Source organism: Nicotiana tabacum, chromosome 8, assembly GCF_000715075.1.
Source record: "Nicotiana tabacum cultivar K326 chromosome 8, ASM71507v2, whole genome shotgun sequence".
In the NCBI taxonomy this organism is placed as follows: domain Eukaryota; kingdom Viridiplantae; phylum Streptophyta; class Magnoliopsida; order Solanales; family Solanaceae; genus Nicotiana; species Nicotiana tabacum.
In genome coordinates this window covers 211,832,848-211,856,670 of record NC_134087.1, presented here as the reverse complement: position 1 = coordinate 211,856,670, position 23,823 = coordinate 211,832,848, and the positions used below count along the sequence as shown (strand labels likewise).

Below are 23,823 nucleotides of genomic sequence, written 5' to 3'. Positions count from 1 at the left end.
CATTGTTTTGGTATTTTAGGGCCATAAAACTGGAATTCTGCCTTATTCTCATATTTTCGTGGCTATAGCCCTCGCTTTTCGCGTGGGCCCGGCCCCGGGACCTTGACCGCCTAAAATTTTTTGAACCATTAAAAATGATCTATGGAACAATAATCACCGCTCTGCCATGACTGTTCCTTATTTTATTCATTTTAGGATCATAAAACCGGAATTCCTCCTGATTCCCAAATTTTTGTGTGCTATAGCTCACGCCTTCCGCATGGTCCTGTCCCCCCGGACCACCTAAAAATTTTCGGACCATAAAAAATGACCTAAGGAACAATAGTCACTGCTCTGCCATGATTGTTCCTTGTTTTTTTTTTATTTTAGGGCCATAAATTTAAATCCAACTGATTCCTAGATTTTCGTGTGATATATCCCACACCTTCCGTATGGGCCCAAACCCCAGGACTCGGACTGCCTAAAAATTTTCCGAGTCATCAAAAATGACCTAAGAAACAATAGTCACCACCAAGACATGATCATTCCTAATTTTTTGGCATTAGGGCCATAAAACTTAAATATCGCATGTTTCCAAGATATTCGTGTGTTATAGCCCACGACTTCTGCATGGGCATGGGCATCCCGACCCAGACAGCCTAAAATATTTTCGGACCATAAAAAATGACCCGAGGAACAATCGTCACCTCCCCACCATGATCGTTCCTCAATTTTTGGAATTTTAGGGCTACAAAATTAGAAGTCTGTCCGATTTCCAGATTTTCGTGTGATATAGGCTACGCCTTCCGCACGAGCCTGTGACCTGGACCCGGATAGCCTAAAAAATTTCCAAACCATCAAAATCGACCTAAGGAATAATTCTCACTACCCCGCCATGATAGTTCCTCATTTTTTGCATTGTTTTGCATTTTATGGACATTAAATTAGAATTTCGCCTGATATCTAGATTTTTGTGTGTTATAGCCCACGCCTTCCGCGTGGGCCCAGACCCGCACCGCCAATTCTCCTAGTCCATAAAAAATAATCTAAAGAATACTAGTCACCGTCCCGCCATGACCATTCCTTATTTTTGGGTATTTTAGGGCCATAAAACTGAAATTTCGTCCGATACCCATATTTATGTGTGCTATAGCCCACGCCTTCCACATAGGAATGAGCCCCCTGACCCGAATCGCCTAAATATTCTCGAGCCATCATAGACTACTAAAGTAACAATAGTCATTGCCCCGCCATTACCGTTCCTTATTTTTTGTCATTTTAGGGCCACAAAATGGGAATTCCGCCCGATTCCTATATTTTCATGTGCTATAACCCATGCCATCTCTATGGGTGCGGGCACCTTGAACATAATTGCCTAAAAATTTTCCGGGCCATCAAAACGACCTAATAAACATTAGTTATCGCCTCGCCATGACCGTTCTTAGTTTTTTGGTGTTTTAGGGCCATAAAACTGGAATTCCGCCCGATTTACAGATTTTCGTGTGGCATAACCTACGCCATCTGCCTGGGTCCAGGTGCCCAGACCCCAGTTGCCTAAATCTTTGCAGGCCCTTCAATAATGACCTAAGGAATATTAGTCATCGCCTCCCCACGACCATTACTCTTTTTTGGCGTTTTAGGACCATAAAATTTGAATCCGCCTGATTCCCAAATTTGCATATGATATAGCCCACGCTATCTGCATGGGTAAGGGGCCCGGACCCGAATCGCCTAAAAATTTTTGGGCCCATCAAGAACAACTTAAGGAACATTAGTCATCGCCTCTCCATGACAGCTCCTTGTTTTTGGCATTTTAGAGCCATAAAAATGGAATACCATCCGATTCCCAAATTTTCATGAGATATAGCCCATGCCACTTGCATGGGTTAGGGCGTCCGGACCCGAATTGGCTAAATTTTTTTTGGCCCATTAAAAATGACCTAAGGAACATTATTCATCGCCCTGCCATAGTCGTTCCTCGTATTTTCACATTTTAGGGCCATAAAACTAGAATATCCTCGATGCCATCTGCACGGGTCCGGGCTTCCGAACCCGAATCGCCTAAAATTTTGTTGGCCCATCAAAAACAACCTAAGGAATATTAGTCATCATCTCGCCATGACCTTTCATCATTTTTTGGCTTTTTAGGGCCATAAAATTAGAATTTCGCCCGATTTTCAAATTATTGTGTGTTATAGCCCATGCCATCTGCACGGATCTGCACGCCCGGACTTGAATCGTCAAAGATTTTGTTGGTCGATAAAAAACTACCTAAGAAAAAATAGCCATCGCCTCATTTTTGGCATTTTAGGGCCATATAACTGGAATTTCCCCCAGATTCCCAGATTTTCGTAAGCTAAGACCACGCCATCTGCACGGGTCCCGACTCCCAGACCCGAATCGCCTAAAACTTTTTCGGTCCATCAAAAATAACATAAGGATGATTAATGATCGCCTTACCATGATCGTTCCTTATTTTTTGGCGCTTTAGGGCCATAAAATTAGAATTTCGCTTGATTCTCAAATTTTCGTGTGCTATAACACACGCAATCTGCACGAGTCCAGTCACTCGGATCTGAATCGCCTAAAATTTTGTCGGCCCATCAAACGACCTAAGGAATGTTAGTCATCACCTCGTCATGACCGTTCCTCATTTTTTGGCGTTTTAGGGACATAAAGCTAGAATACCGCCCGATTCTCAAATTTTCGTGTGTTATAGCCCACGCCATAAGGACTGGTCTAGGCGCTTGGACCGAATCGCCAAAAATTTACCGACCCATCAAAAACAATCTAAGGAATATTTTTCATTGCTCCTCCATTACCGTTCTTCATTTTTTTGGCGTTGTAGGGTCATAAAATTGGAATTCTGTCCGATTTTCAGATTTTCGTGTGCTATAGCCCACGCCATCTGCATGAGTCTGGGAGTTCAAAATTGCTTAAAATTTTGCAAGCCCATCAAATACGACCTAAAAAATATTATTTATCGCCCCGCCATAACCGTTCGTTATTTTTTGGTATTTTAGGGCCATAAAACTAGAATTTCGTCCGATTCCCAAATTTTTATGTTTTATAGCCTACGCCATCTGCACGGATCTGGGCATTGGACCCGAATCACCTCAAATTTTGCCGGCTCCTAAAAAATAACCTAAGGAACATTAGTCATCGCCTTGCCATTAACGTTCCTCATTTTTTGTCGTTTCAGGGTCATAAAACTAGAATTTCGCCCGATTCTCAGAACCCCCTCTGCACGGGTCCGAGCGCCCGAACTCGAATTGCCTAAAGATTTTCTGGACCGTAAAAAATGACGTAAGAAACATTAGTTATTGCCTCGCCATTACCGTTCCTCGTGTTTTGGCATTTTAGTGCCATAAAACCGGCATTTTTAGCACTAAATGTTACAATTTTATCCGATATTTTTTTTAAAGCAATAGTTCAATTTTGAAGGGTATAAAATCTGTCAATATTTTGGGGATATCTTTGCCGTTTAATATTTAGCGTTCCAACATTTGTGCTTTTATAATAATATAGATAAATAGATTAATAAAACACAAATTATTATTCTTCAAAAGTACTTTTCAAAAAGCACTTATGGAAGAGCTCAGCTAATTCAAAATGCTTTTTTTGGCCTGCAATCTTACTGGGCACATATGTTTACACTGCCTACAAAGGTGTTGCAGATCATAGAAGGTCACTACATAAGTTTTTTGTGGTCTGGAACCAGCTTGATTACCAAGAATACCATGGTTGCATGGGAAAGAGTATGCATCCCCAAAGTACGAGGAGGATTAAACTTGACAAACTTGAAATGCCGGAACAAAGCTGCCCTAACAAACACCTACTGGGATCTATCTCGCAAAAAGGATAGGTTGTGGATCAGATGGCTGCATGAATACTGCATAAAGGATAGAAGATCAATGAATTCCCTACTCCTCAACAGGTTTGTTGGATGATAAGACAAGTCATCAACTCTAAAGATATATTGAATCAGATACACTATGAGTTTAATCCAAAGAAGAGCATGATCAGGCAGATCAGCTTCTTGGAGTGCCTAATGTTCAACAATGATGCACGACCAAATACTAGATTCACTTTGTGGCTAATGCTACATAGTAAGTTGCTGACTATAGATAGACTAATCAAATGGGGACTAGTACTAGATACAACTTGCAGCCTATGTCACAACCACCAAGAATCAAGATCATTTATTTGTGGAATGTGAATTTGCAAGAATGATATGGGCTAAAGGAGACACATTCCAGGGAAGTAATTGGGAATCACACCTGCAGTGGGCCATCAAAACTGCTAAGGGACATCAAAGCTACTAAGGGAAGGAGTCAGACAGCTCAAATTTTTAAAATGATTTATGCAGTGTGCCAATGCAATATGGATGGAAAGAAACAAGAGAATCTTTGAGAAGAGAGTTACTAGATGGAAAAGCATCACATGGGAGATTGTATACGTTTGTAACATCAGAGCTTCAGATGGAATAAGAAAACTAGTCCAAAGCTTCATATATAGTGTAAAGTTTTCTTTTCCTGTTTTAGAAGTAGTCGAACTCTAGAGTAGGATTAGATGAGGAGACTTCATAGATCTGTTATGTTTCTTCCTTTTGTTAGCCAGCTGAGTTATAGTTCTGCTAAAGTTTGGTATTGTTTTAAAAATCTCTTTTGATTAATAAAATTATTAGTTACCAAAATAAAAGGCACTGACCATATTTTGAAAGCTTGGTTAAACATGCTATAAATTTACTTAAACTTTTAATATTCTTAAAAGGTTTTGTGCAACTTCAGTAGACAAATCTTACCCTTATACTTTTATCTTATTCTTCTTATGTGGCAAAACCATATCGTTACTCCCTCTGCCCTAATTTGTGTGAGGAAGAAATAGGAACTTTTTCATTATCATGGAATATCAACGCTATAATGTTTTATGTAATTCATTTTTTAAATTTTTTTATTTTTATTTTTTGCATAATTTGCAGATATATCAGACAATATTACAATACAAAAAATTTTTAATATACATACGGTTCGTATATGCCAATAGGCAACAATTGCGCCTTGGTTAACAGGATAGCGGTTGAAAAGGAGCTCTGGGAGATGGAAATGCTTTACACGAACATAGGAAACTACAATTGCAAAAAGATCTGAAGCAAGAGAGGGACAATCAAATTCTACTTCCCGTTGACCATTAGAGACTGAAATGGTACTCTCTTAATCTCCACGAAGGTTGAAAATTCCTTGTTTATTGGTTGTTTCCATGGCTCACCATCCATCTGCATATAAGCCTCATCCCACTCGCCCGCTCGCAACTCAAATCGAATTGCTGAAGCCTACAAAGTAGCAAAGGATGTTTTCAATTAAACCTCATCCAGCAACTCCACCTAGGAATAGCTATAGGAACAATCTCATTTAGAACAAATGTGATCTCACCAAAATGACAAGAAACAGACATATAAGCATATGATATTCTTAATCCGCGCATGTTATACTGTTTAAACAACGTTGGAATTCAAATGCATGAGATGGCCATGTAAAAGTTTATCTTGTCCTAACGAGAGATTTTGATTCTAAAATAGTTTTTGCTTTATTCTATGAGAAGTAAGTCAACACGGAATAGGCATCAAAGCATCACTACATAGTAAGCGGCACAAATATTCAGAAAATTAAAAAAAAAAAAAAAAAAAAAATGGTCGATCATCTTTTCAACCATACACAAGTAAACAAGATACTTTCTTCCTTAAGGAAAATATATTTCAAATCAACACGTGTCCAAAAATTCAAACAAGGTCAATTTTGAGAAGCACTACTAAATGTGCCAATAGGTTTTACTGGATCTCTTAATGCATGACCACATTCCCTCTTACGACCTCATGTTCTTTGAGATTTCATCAACAAAAGCTGAGTATCTATGCAAATCAAATCTGTCACAAAGCTCTATTTTATCTATACGAATCCCTGTAGAATAGATAAAATGCGGTTGCATTATTGCATATAAATCCTTCAAGATACTACCTATTAAAAACTGAAAATATCTGTGTTGGATGTGTACCAGAGACGGTACTTTACCAAAGTGCATATAACATAGAACCAGATATGCTCTTGCAAGGGTGCTATGTGTTTCATTTCTAGTACCTCTTTTTGGGGGGCTCGCATTTAGGATGTATTAAGAGTTTATTGTCCAAAATGAGGACAGCAGGCCTCTCAACCCTAATAATAAAGGAGGAGAGTATCATTCAGATGCCGGAAAGGCCATTATCAGGTGTCTGCAGATATTCTTTTAACTCAATTGCCAGACGCAAGGGCCTAACCTTAGACAGTGTGTGTGAATTTACAACATTAAATGTGTGACTCGCACCCACTCTTCTGTTAGTAGAGAAAGGAAGGACATATATTCAGTAATTAACACACATCTAAACTCATTGCCTCTAAGCGTTAGCTAATTCTTTTTTATCAGATCTTGATAATACCTGGGCAATGTGTTTTGCAGAGATGAGCTCAACCATAACCATAGAAGCATGCCATCCTTGTTTCAGGCCAAAAATTTCAAGGCAACCATCATCTGCATGGGCTTCCACAAAACCCCTCTATGATTTCACAGGAAAACAAAAAGAAAGCATTGTTACTCTTGATGATGTATAACAGTTGGTAGTATGTTATATGTTAGCTTTCATCTTCAAATCAGATGTGAAAAGCGGCTACAACTTCCTATCTTTATTCTGAAGTTTATCACAACCACATTCTAGGTATGGATAAAGCATGACAGTTGAGAATATATGATATACTGCACTAACACTGCCATCTATTTGTTAGGTTTAAAAATTAGAAGTTGCAAAACCTTAGAGAAAAACATCACTAGGGCCTTGGGCTTTTTTGCTCAAATTATTTGTTGCAAGTAGAGAAACTGCACAATTCGCAGAACCTAAAACTGAGTGACTAGAAGCTCCATCATTTTCTCTGATGACAGAACTATACAACAAACAGTACAACAACAACAACAAATCCAGTGTATTCCCACAAGTAGGGATACAACAAACAGTACATAAAACTTAAAGTTGACTAGAAGCTGAAAACAGTATTTCTGAATATAGACCATCTTAATATTAATATAATATTGCTATTATTATCAATTTAAAAAAAAAATATGGACCATATTCAGAACTTTTGCAAACTGACATTTTGTAGAGTTATTTGTCTGACAACCTAAATAAAACAATTAATACTTTCTATTTAAAATGTTAGGCAATTTCCAACCAAATAACCCTATTTTACAGTGGTTTCAGAAATGACTAATTTAATTATTAATTACTGAATCATGAGCTTTATCTCCTAAAAACAAGTCTATTTTCCCAAATTCATTAACTACCTGTGACCAAATTTAAGTGCAATAAGTTTCAAATTGATCTCTATATAAATAGTGTAAATTAGAGTGGATGAAAAAGGACCGATGTAAAATGGAAGTGTGATATGCCAAAGCCACTATGTCCACACAGCTAACTACAAAAGAATACCTTCTCCAAGTACTCTGGCTTCAAATGACCCCATGGATTCCTTCCACCGCCATAGCTAGGGAGATTCAGAGTGACAATAGACCGAACACTACAATACGATAGAACGACAGGTAAAATGAACGCATAAGTAAAAATTTGATGCATGTAAAACTCAGTCCATTAGCACTATATTTCATATTACAAAATAATATTATCGACTATTTGTCAAAACATCATAATGACAAGAGATATATAATAGTAAGCTATCCTGGCAATTCTGCATCACATGATAGACATAAAGTACAACACTGTAATTAACACTACTACAACAACAAAAAACTCAGTGTAATTCCACAAATGGGGTCTTGGGAGGGTAGAGTGTACGCAGACCTTACCCCTACCTTGTGAGGGTAGAGAGGTTGTTTCCGATAGACGCTCAGTTTAAGGAAAATGAGAAAGAAGCAATAGCAATAACAGCAAGCAGTAAACACTGTAATAAACACTACAGGACAAAAATCAACCTTGAAGGAACAGGGACTTGCTCCCACTTTGAGCTGTTGACCTTCTTAACATATAGTCGCAAAATATTATTCAGTCCCCTGCATCAATAAAAGTAAGCACAGTATCTTGAGAAAAAATATATCAGGGATGAGAAGCACGATTGAGTACCACTACTTTAAAAACAATCTCTCTGAAGTAACAATTACAATAACAATAAAGGAAAAAAATATATTTCCTGATATCTTTCTTGAAATGAAAAGAAAAACTTGAAATCACACCAAAAACAAGTAAATTGTTTCCAGAACAGTTTCGAAGGTAAAAAAAAGTAACATCTCCAAGCGTATGTGTTGGAAGGAAAAGAGGGGACACAGAATATACATGACCATTCATGATAATAAAATACTTCCAGACCAATGCTAAGTTATCCGTATATAGAGGGAAACAAGTAACAACACATGGCAAACAATATCTAGTGAACTTCGTAAGAGCAAACAGACATTCACTTTCTTTGAGATCGATTTGAAATCATTTTGATTATTAAATATAGTAACTGGTCACAAAGTTTTCTTCTGGACTCCTTGGATCCTTAGGGAAATACTTTTTGCTGGCTTCAAATAGTTTTTGAAGATTTCCCTTTGCATTTGGTCTAAGAATGAATTTACATCTAGTTTAAAAAATAAAAGCTGCCATTTGTTTGAGGGATAGAGCAGTACTCTTCTCTAATTTCTGATGAAGAAAATTAGCAGTACTCTTGTCTAATTACACCGAAACGTTGCTGGTGCATTAGATTTTTTAGTTCTCAGATTTGCAGCACAAAAGCTGATAGTTCAATTTAACTTAAAATGCATTCGTCTTAGAGTTTCTCATCGTCCACGCCGATCCTGTTATATTAATTTAAGGATAAGCAAGCAAATCGATAATCAGGAAGATGGGAGAAAAGAAAGAGCAGAAAGCATGATGTCACTAGTGAGAGCTTCAACAAACAATTAGACAAGCTACAAATTGGCAAGTGAAACACATGATTATGCTGAAACACAATTGTCACGCTGTAAGAGCCAGATGAAGAAGCTCACAGCTAAACTTCAGTATACGAATACGTGCCAAGAGAAATAAATTTGGATATTTTATGAGATGTCAATCTTCATGCCAAAACTGCATTTGTGGTTTAATTGTTGGAACATGAAATAAAGTGGTTCTCTTGTGCAAGACTCACGTATTGCTAAGGAAAGGGACAATTTAATTGAATGTTTAAAGTGACAAAAAAGAAATGAAAAAGAACATTTACCATTCAAATGGAAAATGAAAAAAAAAGAATATTAACAATATTTACAATCACTATTTAATAATATTAGTATTAGAATTGTTATTAGAATTGTGATAAATCGAAATTCTATATCGCTATATTAATCCTTATGTTCTAGAATATTCAATATAATATTGAATAGTTAATAACTAAGATTCCAATTCCAATAGTTTAGTCAATTACTATGCATATAAGATTTATGTTATGTGGGCCCGCTTAGCTCAGAGGTTAGAGCATCGCATTTGTAATGGGATGGTCATCGGTTCGATTCCGATAGCTGGCTTTTCCCTATTCTTTTTTTTATTCCATTTTTTAGATGATTGATAATGTTCCTTTGATATCAAAGAATATTGAAATAGTGCCTTCTTCCTTTTCCAGAAGCAATCAATTTATTATAGGAACTTCCAATCTATGATATACTGGACAAGAGAGAGGTGCGAAAAGTTGTAAGTTCATGCATGCAACTAACATAAGAAGGTACATAAGAAACATTTTTTGGTAAGCTTGTGACAACTACAAGAGTGGGATGAATTAAAAGGCATCAGGCATCAAACGGGTGTTGAGTAAGTTATTCTAACCTCAAACCAGGGTCACTGCTACATGGTGTAAAGAACCAGCCTTGCGTGCAACTATATCCTGAGTAAATCAACTGGAACAAATGCTTCGTCAATACCTAGAACTTCTGTCCCTTGAAATTAAATAATTGCACTTTGGTAAAGTTAAAATATCATTTAACTATATGAATCTCAAAACTACTATACATGCAGATTCAAAGTGACAAATCAAAGTAACAAACAGAAAAAGTGGCTATAATACATCCTAGGATAGTAATTCACTTTCAGTCAAGGAGCAGTAAAACATCCATCAACTAATAAAGACAATAAACCAGCTAGCAATCATATCCGTGCAATGAGATATCTCAAATAAGTTCATGATAGAAAAGCATCAGGACCATACAACATGACTATTATGGAAGTTTTTGAAATTACTTGAATACCCCAGTTCCCTATTCCAAGGGAAGCCGAAAAGTTTGAATTTCCCATTAAAAGTAACCCAAGCACAGGACACCCAGTAGTGGTCTTAGCGATATAAGGATCAATATTTTTGGGTCTCCCCCACAAATGAATTACTACAATGCTGGAGCAGAAGAGGATGTGACCAAAGTTCCAAACCAGTATGGAAGTACATACCTGCATGTATCCAATGGGTGGTATGGATGAAAGGAATAGACTTTTTGAAAGCAGATTTGAGAATATTTTAAGGCTAAAATACGAGTGTATTCTTTTTGTTATCGTTTTTGGTGTGGAGTTTAGAAGATTGCAGATATTTGTTTTTACAACAGAAAAATATGTTGCGTCCAGCTTCGAAAATCAATGGATATAGAAGACTGCAAATACCTTCAGAGCTCTATTTCAATTAGAGACCCAATATGAGATCCAATGCTTATCAGTCATAATGTTCAAAAAGAGAATTTTCAGCTCAAGGAAGATGTGTGGTAAACTACATTTTACATTTAAGCATCCAGCATAATCTTTCCCCAAAAATTTCTTCTAAAACATCTCAAAGCAATGTAATTTTGAGAAAAAAAAATCCACATAAAACTTTCTCAAGAGCTCAACAAAATGTCAGACAGTGGATTTCTTCAATTTGAAAGGCACAGCATGAAAGTACTCAGTTTAGTCTTTATCCCATTTTCAGCACTTCACACTAGAAGATCCTCTAAGTGCAAGTTGCTTCAATTGAATACAGTAAATATAAATCAAATCCTACTGATCAGCTGTTCCTTTGTCAACACATAATTCCATCTATTTACATGTGTGAGGGAATGGGAGGTAGGCAGCCTACCCAGATGCAAGCATTAGTTACTGATTCCACGGCTCGACTCTGTGACCAATAGGCCATACGGAGACAACTTTACCGTAGCTCCAAGGTTCCCTTCAGCCACCGGGCTTTCAGCGTTTATAAAAATGTCTGCATCTAGGACTTAATATGCTTCACTAAAAATAAGTTCTGACAAATCTTTTATTTAAATTTCTTCAATGCTTTCCTTATGATAGGTGTTGCTTTCTCCACATTTCTTCATTGACAAGCATAGACACTTTTTCAAATTAATCAAGCAAAAGGGAAAAAAATAAATAAGAAAGAAAGATCAAGAGATTCCTTAATAAAAAACCAAAAATATTTCAAAAAATTTATGATCAAGGAATAAAAAGCACCAACCTTGTTTGATACGGGACCTTGTGCAAGGTATGGCTTTTCGTTCCGTAAATGATGGAAGCCATAGGCTACCTGTGCATCCATTCCTGCATTGAAAGTTATAGATATCAGTTATTGCAGACTTATTTTAAAATCTCGCGAACCAAATAAAGGGAATAATGATTGTGACAACTGAGTGAATGATTCTGATTCCCTTTGTTGGTTATTCTGCCCTCATTAGTTTGTCAATTAATATCTTTTCTCTCAAGGCAGAATAAGGTTTGGTGCATAGACACAAAGAGTTGTTTCTTTCATTCCTGATTTAAATTATAAGAAGATTTTACAGATTAAAGATGCTGGTACAAAAGAGGTAGTTACTAAGAAGGCCAAAAGAACATGGAACTCAGTTCCACCAGCAATTTGGGGCAGTGTGAGAGAAAGAATATAGGAATTAAAAGCAACAAGGAAAATGCTTAAACACAGGTCTATCTTTTTGTTATCTTTTTAGTGCAGATTGGTACTTGTACATGATGTAAATGCTATTCTACATCGAATCACTGAACTGCACATCTGTAACATTTTATGCAGTAACTGCTTAGTGCTGGTTTAACATCAATAAAATACCTTATCAAAACAAAAACAAATATTAAGAAAATTGGAGTTCCGGACAAGTTGTACTTAGATTAAGAAATCCCTTAAAGCCATATGTTTCATTACTACAATATTTAAGCAAATTGCATCAGTTGACTATAAGAGAAGCATCAGCTGACCATCTAGACCCTTTAATTACATATCTAAGCAAATTGCAGACATAAGAAAAGTGCTAACATAGCATGCATTCCGGCAAGGTTTTCACTCTTTAGCAAACAAAACCAGTATCTATACATAAATATAAATTGCTCACCTGCAGGTAAAAGTAAGTGTAGTAGAAAAGTCCGAATAAAATACCCTAACAGATTCTAGAAAATGAAATACTGAGAAGAAGAATAAATCAAAGTACTGTCTAGGTAAATCAGCCTAAAAAAGAGACTAGATTTTGGGGCCTATAGCAAAATCATTTTGTGTATATATTTGTAAAGGTTGTAGAAGCATCACCAAGGGCATTAAAGTCAGTTTAAACAGCACTAATTGATAAAGATGGAAAGAAGACATAAATAAGCAGGTAGCTATGAAACATTATGGACTAGCTTTATATGTTAAGATCTCAAAAGTTCACATAAATGATAATGATGTAAAGTATATACATGGCTTTTCCAAGATAGTACACAATTAATCAGGTATCATGCTCTCTTTCAATTTAAGCTATCAGTTAACTTAGATGAGTCTTGACGGTAAATTACTTCAATGACCTATTTAACATCATACCTATGCTAAAGTAGTTGTAGTATACTCCTTGATAGTTGGACAATTTCTTGGGCAACTCACCATCAATATCCAATTCCTGCACAACAAAACCACAGCAAAATCGGTAAAACAGAAAAGAAACGTTAGGTATGCTTATTATCTGCCATATTAAGGAAAAAGGAAAAACATAATATTAAATAAAATTCATTAAAGCAATTTGTTGACTGAATGACTATTTGCCAAGTACACTTAATTGAAGATAAAGAGGAAATAATGAAGAAAAATATTAGAGTAGCAGCAAACAACTAAGACCCTCCATGAGCTGAATGCAGGAAACAGATACATGTAGTCAACCACAAAACAGTGGAACAATACTTATTCCAGTTGAGATCTAATACGAAGGTAATTAGAAAGAAAAAGTAATAAGCCATGTCCATATACAGCTAAACAATTTGTAAAATGAATGTAGAGTGACCTGATCAAGAGAGGCATCCTCAGTAGGTTTCAGAGAATGAGGTGTTTCCAGTTTTTCCCCAGCGGGCATTGATATTACAAGATTCCAACTGCAAATGAATGTTGTTATTTCATTAAGCAGCTCAGAGTAAAACAAGCCACAAATAATTGAGATAGAAATCGAAGAAGAAAGAAGAAATGAAATATATCCTTCCTAAAACTAATATTTCCTGCCAGTGCCAGAAATTCATCTTTAAGTTTGCAAAAAGCTTGAGTTCATTAGGAGCATATTGACATCCTTTAACTGGTATTTTGTTGCAGAATTTTACTTGCACAAGGAAATGGAGAAAAGGAAACATTGACAAGTAATAAAAGTTAAAACAAAGAAAAGGAAGCCATTCTTGTGCACCAAGGAGCAAATAAAAGGAAATAGTAGCAGTTCAAAAAAACTTGGTCGCAAATTTCAAATTTAGATGAATTTTAACAGATATTTCAGAAAGAAAAATCATAATGACGTCATAGAACTTCAACAATCTTCAGCAATTTAATTGAATATCTTGTAAGTAAAAGCAGTATCATTATCATGAAACTTGAAAAAATGCTATCAAGAACTATGCAAAAGACGTCACCTATCCAGATGGTTAATTGGACCTGTTGCAACTCTGTCAAGAATACTTTTTGTGGCTGACTTCCAGTTAAAAGGAAATGACCCACCCTGAAAAGAAGATTTTAAGGAAATTCGGAAAAGCTAGACAGAACAAGAACAAGAGCTGGAAAACTGATGCACGTAGAAGCTTACCCAACCAAAACTCCTGGACAAGTCATTTCCTGTGCCAAGTGGGATAATTCCTGTTGGTGGAACTGGCTCTCGACCCTGTTTCTTAAGCTCTCCAAGGCAGCCAAGAATCCATCCAACAGTGCCATCACCTCCTGCTGCCTGCCAAACCAGATTTAATTAAACAGCTCCTCAAATAAACTATATCCTTTTCGCAATAGTTTCCCGATAACAAATCTAAAATGCCAAAAAAATGCACTTGGAATCTACTATTGAATAGTTGAAAAAGACTCCAAATGACATCAACAGCATATCCATACCACGATTCTTATCCTTTCACGAGTCACTTTTGCACAGCTGTCACCAAGAGCAGCAAACTTCTCCAGGCAACTTAATCCATATTGAACAAACTCATGAGGCTTCACAACTGAAAGGTCAAGAACCTGGCACATTTTAAAGTAAAGATACAGAAAAAGGGATAAGAAAATGAATACCATTTGATACGGTATTAAAAATTCAACATAATTTACATAATATCATTATCAAACTGGATATTCTCATATAAACTTACGCCAACAAGCTAATCTACCCCCCCCCCCCCGGCCGACAGGCAGGCAGGCAATGTCAGAAATAGTGCCATCAGAGAAACCACAAAGCTTAAAATTTAAACCAATAAGCAATCAAAGCCTTGACAAACTACATTCAAAAATAAACATCAGTCTTATTTAGTATCAATATCTAAACTATATGCAACTCTCCTAACTTCCCATGACACATAAGATTTCATTCGCATGTTATCTAACTGGTAAGTAGATAAACAGAAGATAGATAAGACAGTCAATACCCGTTTTCTTTTGTCTTATTTTGCCACTTTGCCTTTTCACTGTGTTCTGGACTCCTAACTTTTCCAAGACATAACCGCGTAAAATGTGTCTGGTATGGATATAAGTATATATGGAGTTTTTTTTTTTTTTGATAGGCAGGATATTAGTAGTTTGTATTAATCCTTAAAAATATCCTAACCTACTAAAAGACGGACAAACCCGTGACCGGATTCAGGTAGCAAGCTCATGTCAGATAGGCTGTCTAATAAATTGCACCTGAAGAATTTTAGACCCTCAATGTCTGCTTGCTTTGTGAATGTGATACCTAAACACAAACATTGGGCGACCCGGTGCACTAAGCTCCTGCTATGCGCGGGGTCCGGGGTCCGACCTTTCCCCGGATCCCGCGCATAGCGGGAGCTTAGTGCACCGGGTTGCCCAATGTCTGTGTTCAGGTATCACATTCACAAAGCAAGCAGGACCATTAAGGAAAAGAATTTTCAAGGAGAAAGAAAGATTAAAAGAATGTTTTAACTAGCATTAAATACTTGTAATGTTGTTCTTTTTTCTTTTATTTTCGTTTCTTGGCTTATAAGATCTTCACCAAACTAGAGTAGCATGGGCCAAAAAAGGACCAACAGTAGTGCATAATCCACTTCTACTCTAAATTTGTTCAGCCATATAATGAACAACTTATATCATCTTGTTGTATTTTCTCTGCTATGGTAATACAGATGTACTCAAATTGAAACGCATCCCTATACCAAACTTAATAAATGGTTGAAATATATGCTCTGGGAAGCAGTTTAACACGAACTACTATCAGACTCAGTCTTGTATTCTGGACAATGTTGCGAAAACTATCAAATGTAACTAGTTAATTTCCCGAATTCAACATTGTGTATATAAACTTCGATGCACTTACTAGTAGCTGAATTTAAAAAATGAAAACCAAGTTTTACACAAATGTTTGCTTTCGTGATTGCTCACTTTAGCTCCTACATACAGCATAGCCATGACAAATTTACAGCAGACACTACCCAAAAGGTGTTCTACAGAACTTAAAACATGTTGCCATAATTCAAGTAGAAATCATATCAGCACTAAAAAAATTATAGCATACGCGCAAGCTGTTATTAAAAAAATGTAAAATATAGTATAACAGGCATAATATACGTACACCCAATGTCCCAACTCAATAGCCTTTTCACAAGTAACCCCAAATTGGGGGCCCCATTTTTCAAAAATAATATATTTAAAAAATAATATTTAGTACTTAGTATAAAATTAGAGTTTTTCTATAACAATTGCCTCAAAGAAAAGAAGTATTTTAAAATTATACTACTCCATTGATAATACCTAAGATCAAGCTATATTATCAATTAAAAAGAAATTATTAACAACTTTACATCTCAAAAAGTTAAAAAAATGAACTTCAAATAAAAACATATATCATAACATTCTTTTGAAGAGTTAGGCCTCACATTAAATATTGTTTTTATACACACATGTGCATTGAGCCGCCCCTGCCCCTATCAGTTTCAAAAAATTGTTATATTCCTTTTTTTTTTTAAAAAAAAGAAAAGAAGTGGAGAAGGAAGCCCTCGTACAAAATGTTTAAAGATTAAAAAGTTTGCATCACTTACTTGTGTAATACTAGTAAAAAAAAAAAAAAATCATAACTTATATAGCTATAGTAAGAACTCCAGTTCCATATAGCTATAGTAAAAAGAGAAGCCTTTAACTGCAGAAAGGAGAGGAGAAATGATGACCTGTTGTTCACCCATGAGTTCCTGCAACCTAGCTTTAAGCTGTGGGCCATGTCTTCCACCACTTTTAGAATTAATGAAGACGACGATGGGCCCCTCCGGCGGCTGAGGAGGCTCGGCCCCGGGGGCATAAGCCGTGTCGAAATGTCGCTTTACAGTTTCAGCGTCTACATCCTTACTCTGTATAGCCTCCCTGACCGCCACCCTTAAATACTCCGGCATCGTGATCCTCCTCCGGAGCTCCTCTTTCGATATTCTAACTCCGGCAAACGTACAACCTCTTATCGACTCTACTACCGACGACCTCCCCGACGCCCTTCTCCGACACTTCGCCGTCGAATCCATCACAAATTACACTTCCCTTTTGAGTCTTTAGTCAATTAGAATTGTGTAACGGAATCGGAATGGTAATAATAAATATAAGAGAGAGAGAGAGAGAGAGAGAGAGAGAGAGAGAGAGAGAGAGAGAGAGAGATAGAGATATGTAATGTGATTTGTGAGAAGAAGAAGAAAAGAGGAAAAGTATATATTCACAAAAGAAAGAAGGCGCTAAAGGCAAATGCCAGAGAGCCGAGGGAATTTGTTGACTTTCAAAAAGTGGTTTCTACTGTTACACACTTACCCCTAATAGTCACTTAAATTACTAGTTTGCCAGTGTCGTCTCAGAGGTTGCACCTCTTCGAATGACGGAAGACGATTCGGTTTACTATTGCAGTACTGCTTATAAAAGTACATCGTTTGAAAAAGAAAAAAAACTTAACTGTTTTGTTTAATTTTATTTAAACTTAAAAAAATGGATAAAAAACATCACAAAAATAATCTGTATTTATTATAATTTGTGTACCTAGAATAAAATAATTAAACTACAATTTACAATTTGAATCGCACTTTGCATATTTTCATTGACTATGGATGCGCAAAGTATGAGTCATACCGTATGACTATTTTTTAAGTTTATTTGATTCCTCTTTTTTGCTCATTTTAAAGATGATTTGTTATTTTATTAGGCATATATCAAAGCGCTAATAGAACCTAAGAGAGATTAGTGTTCCTCCATCAAGATTGCTTCTTCTTTTTTTCAATGGTTGTTTTGGGTTTTGTAGCCAATATCATACATGAAATTATTATTTTTCTAATCTGTTATATATATACACACACACTCTTACTAGGAAGCTCATTTTTGTTTATACATTTGTCTAATACTAAATAGTTTATTCTTAGTTTCTTTCAGAAACGAAAACTAATATGGCAAAACTCAAAAATATCCTTAAAGTTCAAAGGTCTTACAAAATCGTACAAAATTCAAAGGCTATAGTATGCTTTTGCATCAATTTTCGATGTAAAGTTATTGGATAAGGTATATAATATAGATTAAACTAGTTAAGATGTTTGATTGTTAGCTAGTTTCCTCATTTCCCGCTCTTATTTATTCTCCCGTGATATTGCACATATAACAATGTTTGACTAAGCATAAATAGTCTTTTAGGTGAAGGAATCAGGATTTTTATCAACGAAATTTAAATATAAAGAAGTAAACACTCAAAAATATCAAGAAAATTCAACATCTATTATATATACATAAAAAAATATTTGACCATATATATAATTTTTTGACAAAGAGATTTAGCTAAACACACTTCTGTCACTCTAGCTCTGCACATGGGTCAAAACTATTAAACTCCCTCCTTTTGTTTTTATTTCTTTTTTGTATTGGACTCTTTAGAACTACGTATAGTTGGAGAGCCACGCTCTGTAAGAATGACAGTTGTACTATCCGATGTGATCTAATATTAACGATCTAATATTAACAATATTATTGTTATAAGCAAATAAAATAATAACAATAATAAACCTAGATTCCGAGACAAAAAGATAATGAAATTTATTGATCAACGTATGCAAGGGTGCTCCAGTAGATAGTTTCAACAACAATGGCAATATTGTAAAGTTATAAGTACTTCTTTAACTTCGCGGTCGAACTAATAAATTGATGGGCCCACGCGGCAGATGAACAAGTCCATTCGCATCCATACAACTGAAAAAACCGGCCATATAGTCATCGTTGGAATGCTTAGCCAATAGGAACTGGGAAGCTTCTCCCTTGTGTAAGTGTTTTAGATTTAGTGTCAGTTCTAGTATCTCGAACCATTTGACCGTGGCTTCCGTTTGTGGTCTCCGCCACATTGCCATTCTACTGCACATTTTTTATTTATTTATTACTCCATTCAAATTAATATATCTTCATTAGTTTATATACCTATGATCTATCAAGAAAACGAAATTAGAAAATGGCAATGGGACAGTGCGGATACAGGGCGGTGAGGGTTTGAGTGTTAGCGGGGCGGGGCGGGTTTGGAAATTTGCAGTTGCGTGACGGGACGGGATGGGTTCGGTTTTTAAATTAAAAAAATCATGCGAGGCGGGGCAGGGCGCGGGTTGGGGATTTTATTTTTTAAACTAATAAACTATACCAAAAATAGGAGAATGACAATATATAGGAATCTGTACAGAGTATCATGTCAATTATCAAAGTTACCAAAGTTTACATACTTTGCTTTGTTTCATCGATAGGAAATACCAGAAATAGCTAAAAACATAGAAGATAATTTTGATGGTGTTTCTTAAATCATCTTTGTGAAAATTAATGATTAGCAAATAGAACAAAATGCTTAGGCTTAAAAACAGAGTGTATCTTTATGCAAAATTTAAGTGGCAAATTTAAGATGTTGTGTAGATGTTTGTGGCATCTTTATATAATACAACTACGGCAAAAAAACAAACAAAAAAAGAGATTTTTTAAAAAAAAATTTGCAGTGCGGGGTGGGGTGGGTGAATGCGGGTGGAGTGTGGGGCCAGTGGATGCGGGTTTAAATCCTATGCGGGGCGGGGCGGGTTGAAATTGTGCGGGTTTAAATCCTATGCGGGGCACCGCCTGCCATACCGTACCGCACCGCCCAGCACCCGTACCACCCCGCACCGCCTGTCATGCCTAAACGAAATAACTATCGTATCTAGAAGTAGAAGAACAATAAATATACCGGCTAAAAATTACTACTATATTACCCCTCTGCGTCAAAAAGAATGTTGGAATATATTCGTTGTGCAAGAATCAATCTGATTTATTTTTTTGTTTGAAAATGAACATCAATTTTGAACTTCAACAACAACAACAACAACGACCCAGATTACCCCTCTGCGTCAAAAAGAATGCTGGAATATATTCGTTGTGCAAGAATCAATCTGATTTATTTTTTTGTGCGAAAATGAACATCAATTTGGAACTTCAACAACAACAACAACAAACAACAACAACAACAACAACATACCCAGTAAAATCCCACTAGTGGAGTCTGGGGAGAGTAGAGTGTACGCAGACCTTACCCCTACCCCGAAAAGGGCAAAGAGGTTGTTTCCAGGAGACTCTCGGCTCAACAGGAAAGACAATAATATCATAAAAGAAATAAGAGAAAAGACATGTAACAATAAAAGATACCAGAAAGAAAATAACCACAACAAATAAGTGAAAGGACAATAACACAAAATTATGCAAAACACCAATGTGAATACAACAAAGACCGCTAACAAACCTATCAATTTTGAACTTCGTTAGATAAAATTTAAATATTTCAAAACACTACATATAATAGTAGTACTATATATTAATCGTAAAAATTATTTAAATGTTTGAAATTTCTATCAGTAAATGATTCGATTTATAATACTTTTTATGACGTCTTAAAATATGTAACTTTAATTTTCAAAAAAAAATTTAAAGAATCCATGTTTAAATTCACATCTAATAGAGAGTGCTTTGACGCTCGAACTTCGAACCTTGCCACATAAAGTGAAATAGAGGCAGTATTATGACATTAAACCACAAAACTCATGTTAATTTGATACTTATACCTCTGGTGCCGTTACAAGTCCTTACTTCGGAAAGACTATGGAAATTTTGTGGAGCACTCTATTTTAGGTTGAGCTAACATGTATATTATCACTATATATGAAGTTTTTACTCAACTTTAATTTTAGGGAGGCAAGTCCTTCTCAACAAGGGCTTGGTTGCCTGAAAAATGCTTTTTCACAATGTGAGTCATTACATGGCGTTATCAAGCATGAATATATTTAATAAAGCATTGAATAAACCAACAACAAACAATTACTTGGTTGAAGATGTATCTACTCTTCATGTGGGATGTTTGCAATCACAAAAAATGGTGAAGGATGTCACATGTCACTGTGCCATAAAAACATGATACAAGCAACCACAGCACACAATTAATGAGGTAAGATAGATCATAGATCCTATTTCATTTTGTCCTTTGTAAGGGACCCAGATCATTTAAAGAAGAAGAGTAAAATTTGTGACTTGGATACACATTTTGGAACCAAGCTTTAGTTCCCATTAAGATCAGTAGTTGCATGAGCTGTATATGCGAAGCTACAGACTCAAGCACAATCTTTTTGAACTTGACGTTTCAATATTAATTTCTGAAGTTGTAGAACTGTTTAGTGCTATTTATATAGAAAGCGTCATTGTATTGGAGCAGCTGGATATACACCGTGTATGAGTCCAAATTTGATCAACCACGACCTATAATGAGTACGGTAAACGACCGGGTATTTTCGAGTCGACGTCCCGAGGGAGACGACCTTAGGGCAAAAGAAGAAACTGTATGACCCTTGCAGTAGAGTAAGCCCATTAGGGGACATTAAGAATATTCCGTCGAATATTCCTTGTATTTTGTTTCTTACAATTTAGAAGAGTTTCTCTCTAGTATATAAGGGGGACAAAAACCTTTGTAATGGGGTATCGATACTCTGGGAAACTTACTATTCTTGAATGAAAAGAAACTTATCGATACTATGGGAACCATCTTCTCTTTATCTACTAATTCATCCTAGAGATTATTATCTTCAGCTAAGATTTACCCCTTCATCTTCGATTGATTTGTCCAAAAGGTCTTAACATCTTTTGAGTCAAACAATTTGGCGTCGTCTGTGAGGATTTCTATAGCTGAAATCGTAGTTTTCATCTAGATCCTTGAAAGAAGCGATCATCTCTCTTCAGCTCCATAAAAACCGACGATGGCGGGAAAGGGAGAAGCAAGGTTAAAGGCAATAGAGGGTGTCACAAATAACCTCCTGAATTCCCTCAACGAGGCCAGGGGAGAACACACTGAAAATGCGACACCAAGTGTTATACTTGAGGGTGAGATCTCACCTCCTCCGCACGGAGATCTAACGATCTTGCACAAGGAAGGAACCTCAACATCCTCAGCAGGAGAAGCGCCACCAGCTGTCCAAAGTCTACTAGAAGAATGGTTAATGAGTGCCTTGAGCAACATGCTCGAGAAACTCATTCAGGGAGGCGTCGAAGACGCGCTACCCACAGAAATCGCAGCCGCTGCCGATGAGCCAAGCGCTACACGAACAGGTAACACCCGCACTGTTACTGATGTAGGTGACGATGCCCTTATGGCCATCTTAAAGAAAATGGGAGAGATGGAGAATGAGAACAAAACACTCCGCGACCAGATGAAGGAACATCAGGAAAGGGTCGACAAAATATCAGGCGCTCCGAAGCTGTTACCAAAATGCGACGTAGGCCGATTCGTTGAAAAACCATATAGCGAAGGGGCAGCTCCCCATTCTATTCCAAAGACCTTCAAAATGCCGCCATATGTAAAAATATATAATGGTACCACGGACCCAGAAGATCACCTGATCCACTACGTTACCGCAGTAAAGGGTAACGATTTATCAAAGGAACAGGTGCCATCTATACTGCTGAAAAAGTTCGGCGAAACTCTGACAGGAGGAGCGCTGACATGGTACTCTCAGCTACCAGTACGATCGATATCCACATTCGAAGAAATGGCAGATAAGTTTGCCACCGCGCACGTGGGAGCGAAAAAGGCATCTAGGGTCAATGATATCTTTATCATCAGGAAAACGATGGGCGAGGGACTTCGGGATTTCCTAGCCCGATTCAACAGAGTGAGGATGAGCCTACCAAACGTGTCTGAAGGGATGGCAGTAGCAGCCTTTCAAAATGGGCTAAACAGAAATGGGTCGAAAGCAACCAAAAAGCTACTCAGCAGACTCATGAAGTACCCTCCTACCACGTGGGAAGAAATCCATAATGCCTATTGCGCCGAAGTAAGGGCAGACGAGGACGACCTGAATGGCCCGCTTCAATGATTGACATCAATCAAGATCAAGACCAGGAAAGATAGCCGTCATGATGGGCGAAGGGAGCAACTACCACGCTTCAATCGAGAAAGACACCAGCCCTATATCCAAGTATCCAATCCTCCACCTCCACGACATGCAGATGTCGCGCCTCAACATACCGCACCTCCCAAAACGAAAGAGGTATGCCTCCACTACTATCTGCTCATAACTTTTGTGTTTCCCCTTCAGAAATAGTGTATGCACTGGAGAAGCTCGGCACTAAGGTGTAGTGGCCGTAAAAGATGAAGTCGGACCCTAGCGCAAGAAGGTCAAACATCTTATGTGAATTCCACCAAGAAAGAGGACACAAGACCGAAGATTGCATAGGTCTGCGGCAAGAAGTAGTTAGGATGTTAAACCAGGGGTACCTGAAAGAACTGCTAAGCGATAAAGGATGGGCCAACTTCGCTTGAGGGCGCGACCCACCTCAAGGATCTCTAAAGCCACCATCACCAGCCCGTACCATACAAATGATCATTGGCGGCGGTGACGACACAGGTAATCAACCATGTGAAGTTCACTACCACGCATAAACTCAAACGGACAGTCGCCCACGAACGGTATGATGACCTCGAAGATAGTATCATCTTCGATAAGTCAGATACCGACGGTTTGTCTTTCCCTCAGTATGATGCTTTGGTTATAACTTTATGCATCATTGATACCGATGTAAAAAGAATCATGGTGGATGATGGAAGCGGCGCGTGTATTGTTCACCCATGAGTTCTCATGCAAATGAGGCTTGAGGATAAAATAATATCGTGTTGCATAACACTGACGGGTTTTAATAATGCAGTAGAGCGAACATCTGGAGAAATAGTGCTACCCATCCTGGCAGGAGGGGTTACTCTAGAGACGGCATTCCACGTCATGAACCAGGAAACAGCCTATAATGCCATCATAGGGCGACCATGGATACACGCCATGCGAGCCGTCCCGTCTAGTTTCTATCA

At 37.1% G+C, this 23,823-nt stretch overlaps 1 protein-coding gene and 1 non-coding gene across 3 annotated transcripts; one reads left to right on the top strand and one right to left on the bottom strand.

The window, feature by feature from the left end:
- Positions 1-4,975: 4,975 nt before the first annotated feature.
- On the bottom strand, positions 4,976-17,132 carry LOC107773804 (diacylglycerol kinase 7). 2 transcript variants are annotated; one of them, XM_075220168.1, is made up of 12 exons: positions 16,637-17,132; positions 14,361-14,483; positions 14,065-14,202; positions 13,895-13,980; positions 13,288-13,375; positions 12,834-12,909; positions 11,493-11,575; positions 9,851-9,921; positions 7,990-8,067; positions 7,490-7,577; positions 6,449-6,565; positions 4,976-5,311 (listed from the first exon to the last, which is right to left on the bottom strand). In XM_075220168.1, the coding sequence occupies exons 1-12, from the start codon at positions 16,976-16,978 to the stop codon at positions 5,153-5,155; spliced, it is 1,449 nt and encodes a 482-aa protein (XP_075076269.1). In that variant the 5' UTR covers positions 16,979-17,132; the 3' UTR covers positions 4,976-5,152. The 2 variants fall into 2 exon arrangements, with proteins under 2 accessions (XP_075076269.1, XP_075076270.1); XM_075220169.1 differs by lacking the exon at positions 4,976-5,311 and adding an exon at positions 5,711-5,936.
- TRNAT-UGU (transfer RNA threonine (anticodon UGU)) lies at positions 9,483-9,555 on the top strand. Its single transcript has one exon. It is a non-coding gene; the product is annotated as a tRNA-Thr (tRNA).
- Positions 17,133-23,823: the final 6,691 nt, after the last annotated feature.

What these genes read in the sequence shown, in the direction of transcription:
- LOC107773804 (XM_075220168.1), bottom strand. Translation starts at nt 16,978, where the DNA reads ATGGATTCGACGGCGAAGTGTCGGAGAAGGGCGTCGGGGAGGTCGTCG. An exon ending in CCAATTAACCATCTGGATAG is followed by an intron (nt 13,376 to 13,894) that starts GTGACGTCTTTT and finishes ATTCATTTGCAG; the next exon opens with TTGGAATCTTGTAATATCAA. An exon ending in AGGATGCCTCTCTTGATCAG is followed by an intron (nt 12,910 to 13,287) that starts GTCACTCTACAT and finishes TTTGTTGTGCAG; the next exon opens with GAATTGGATATTGATGGTGA.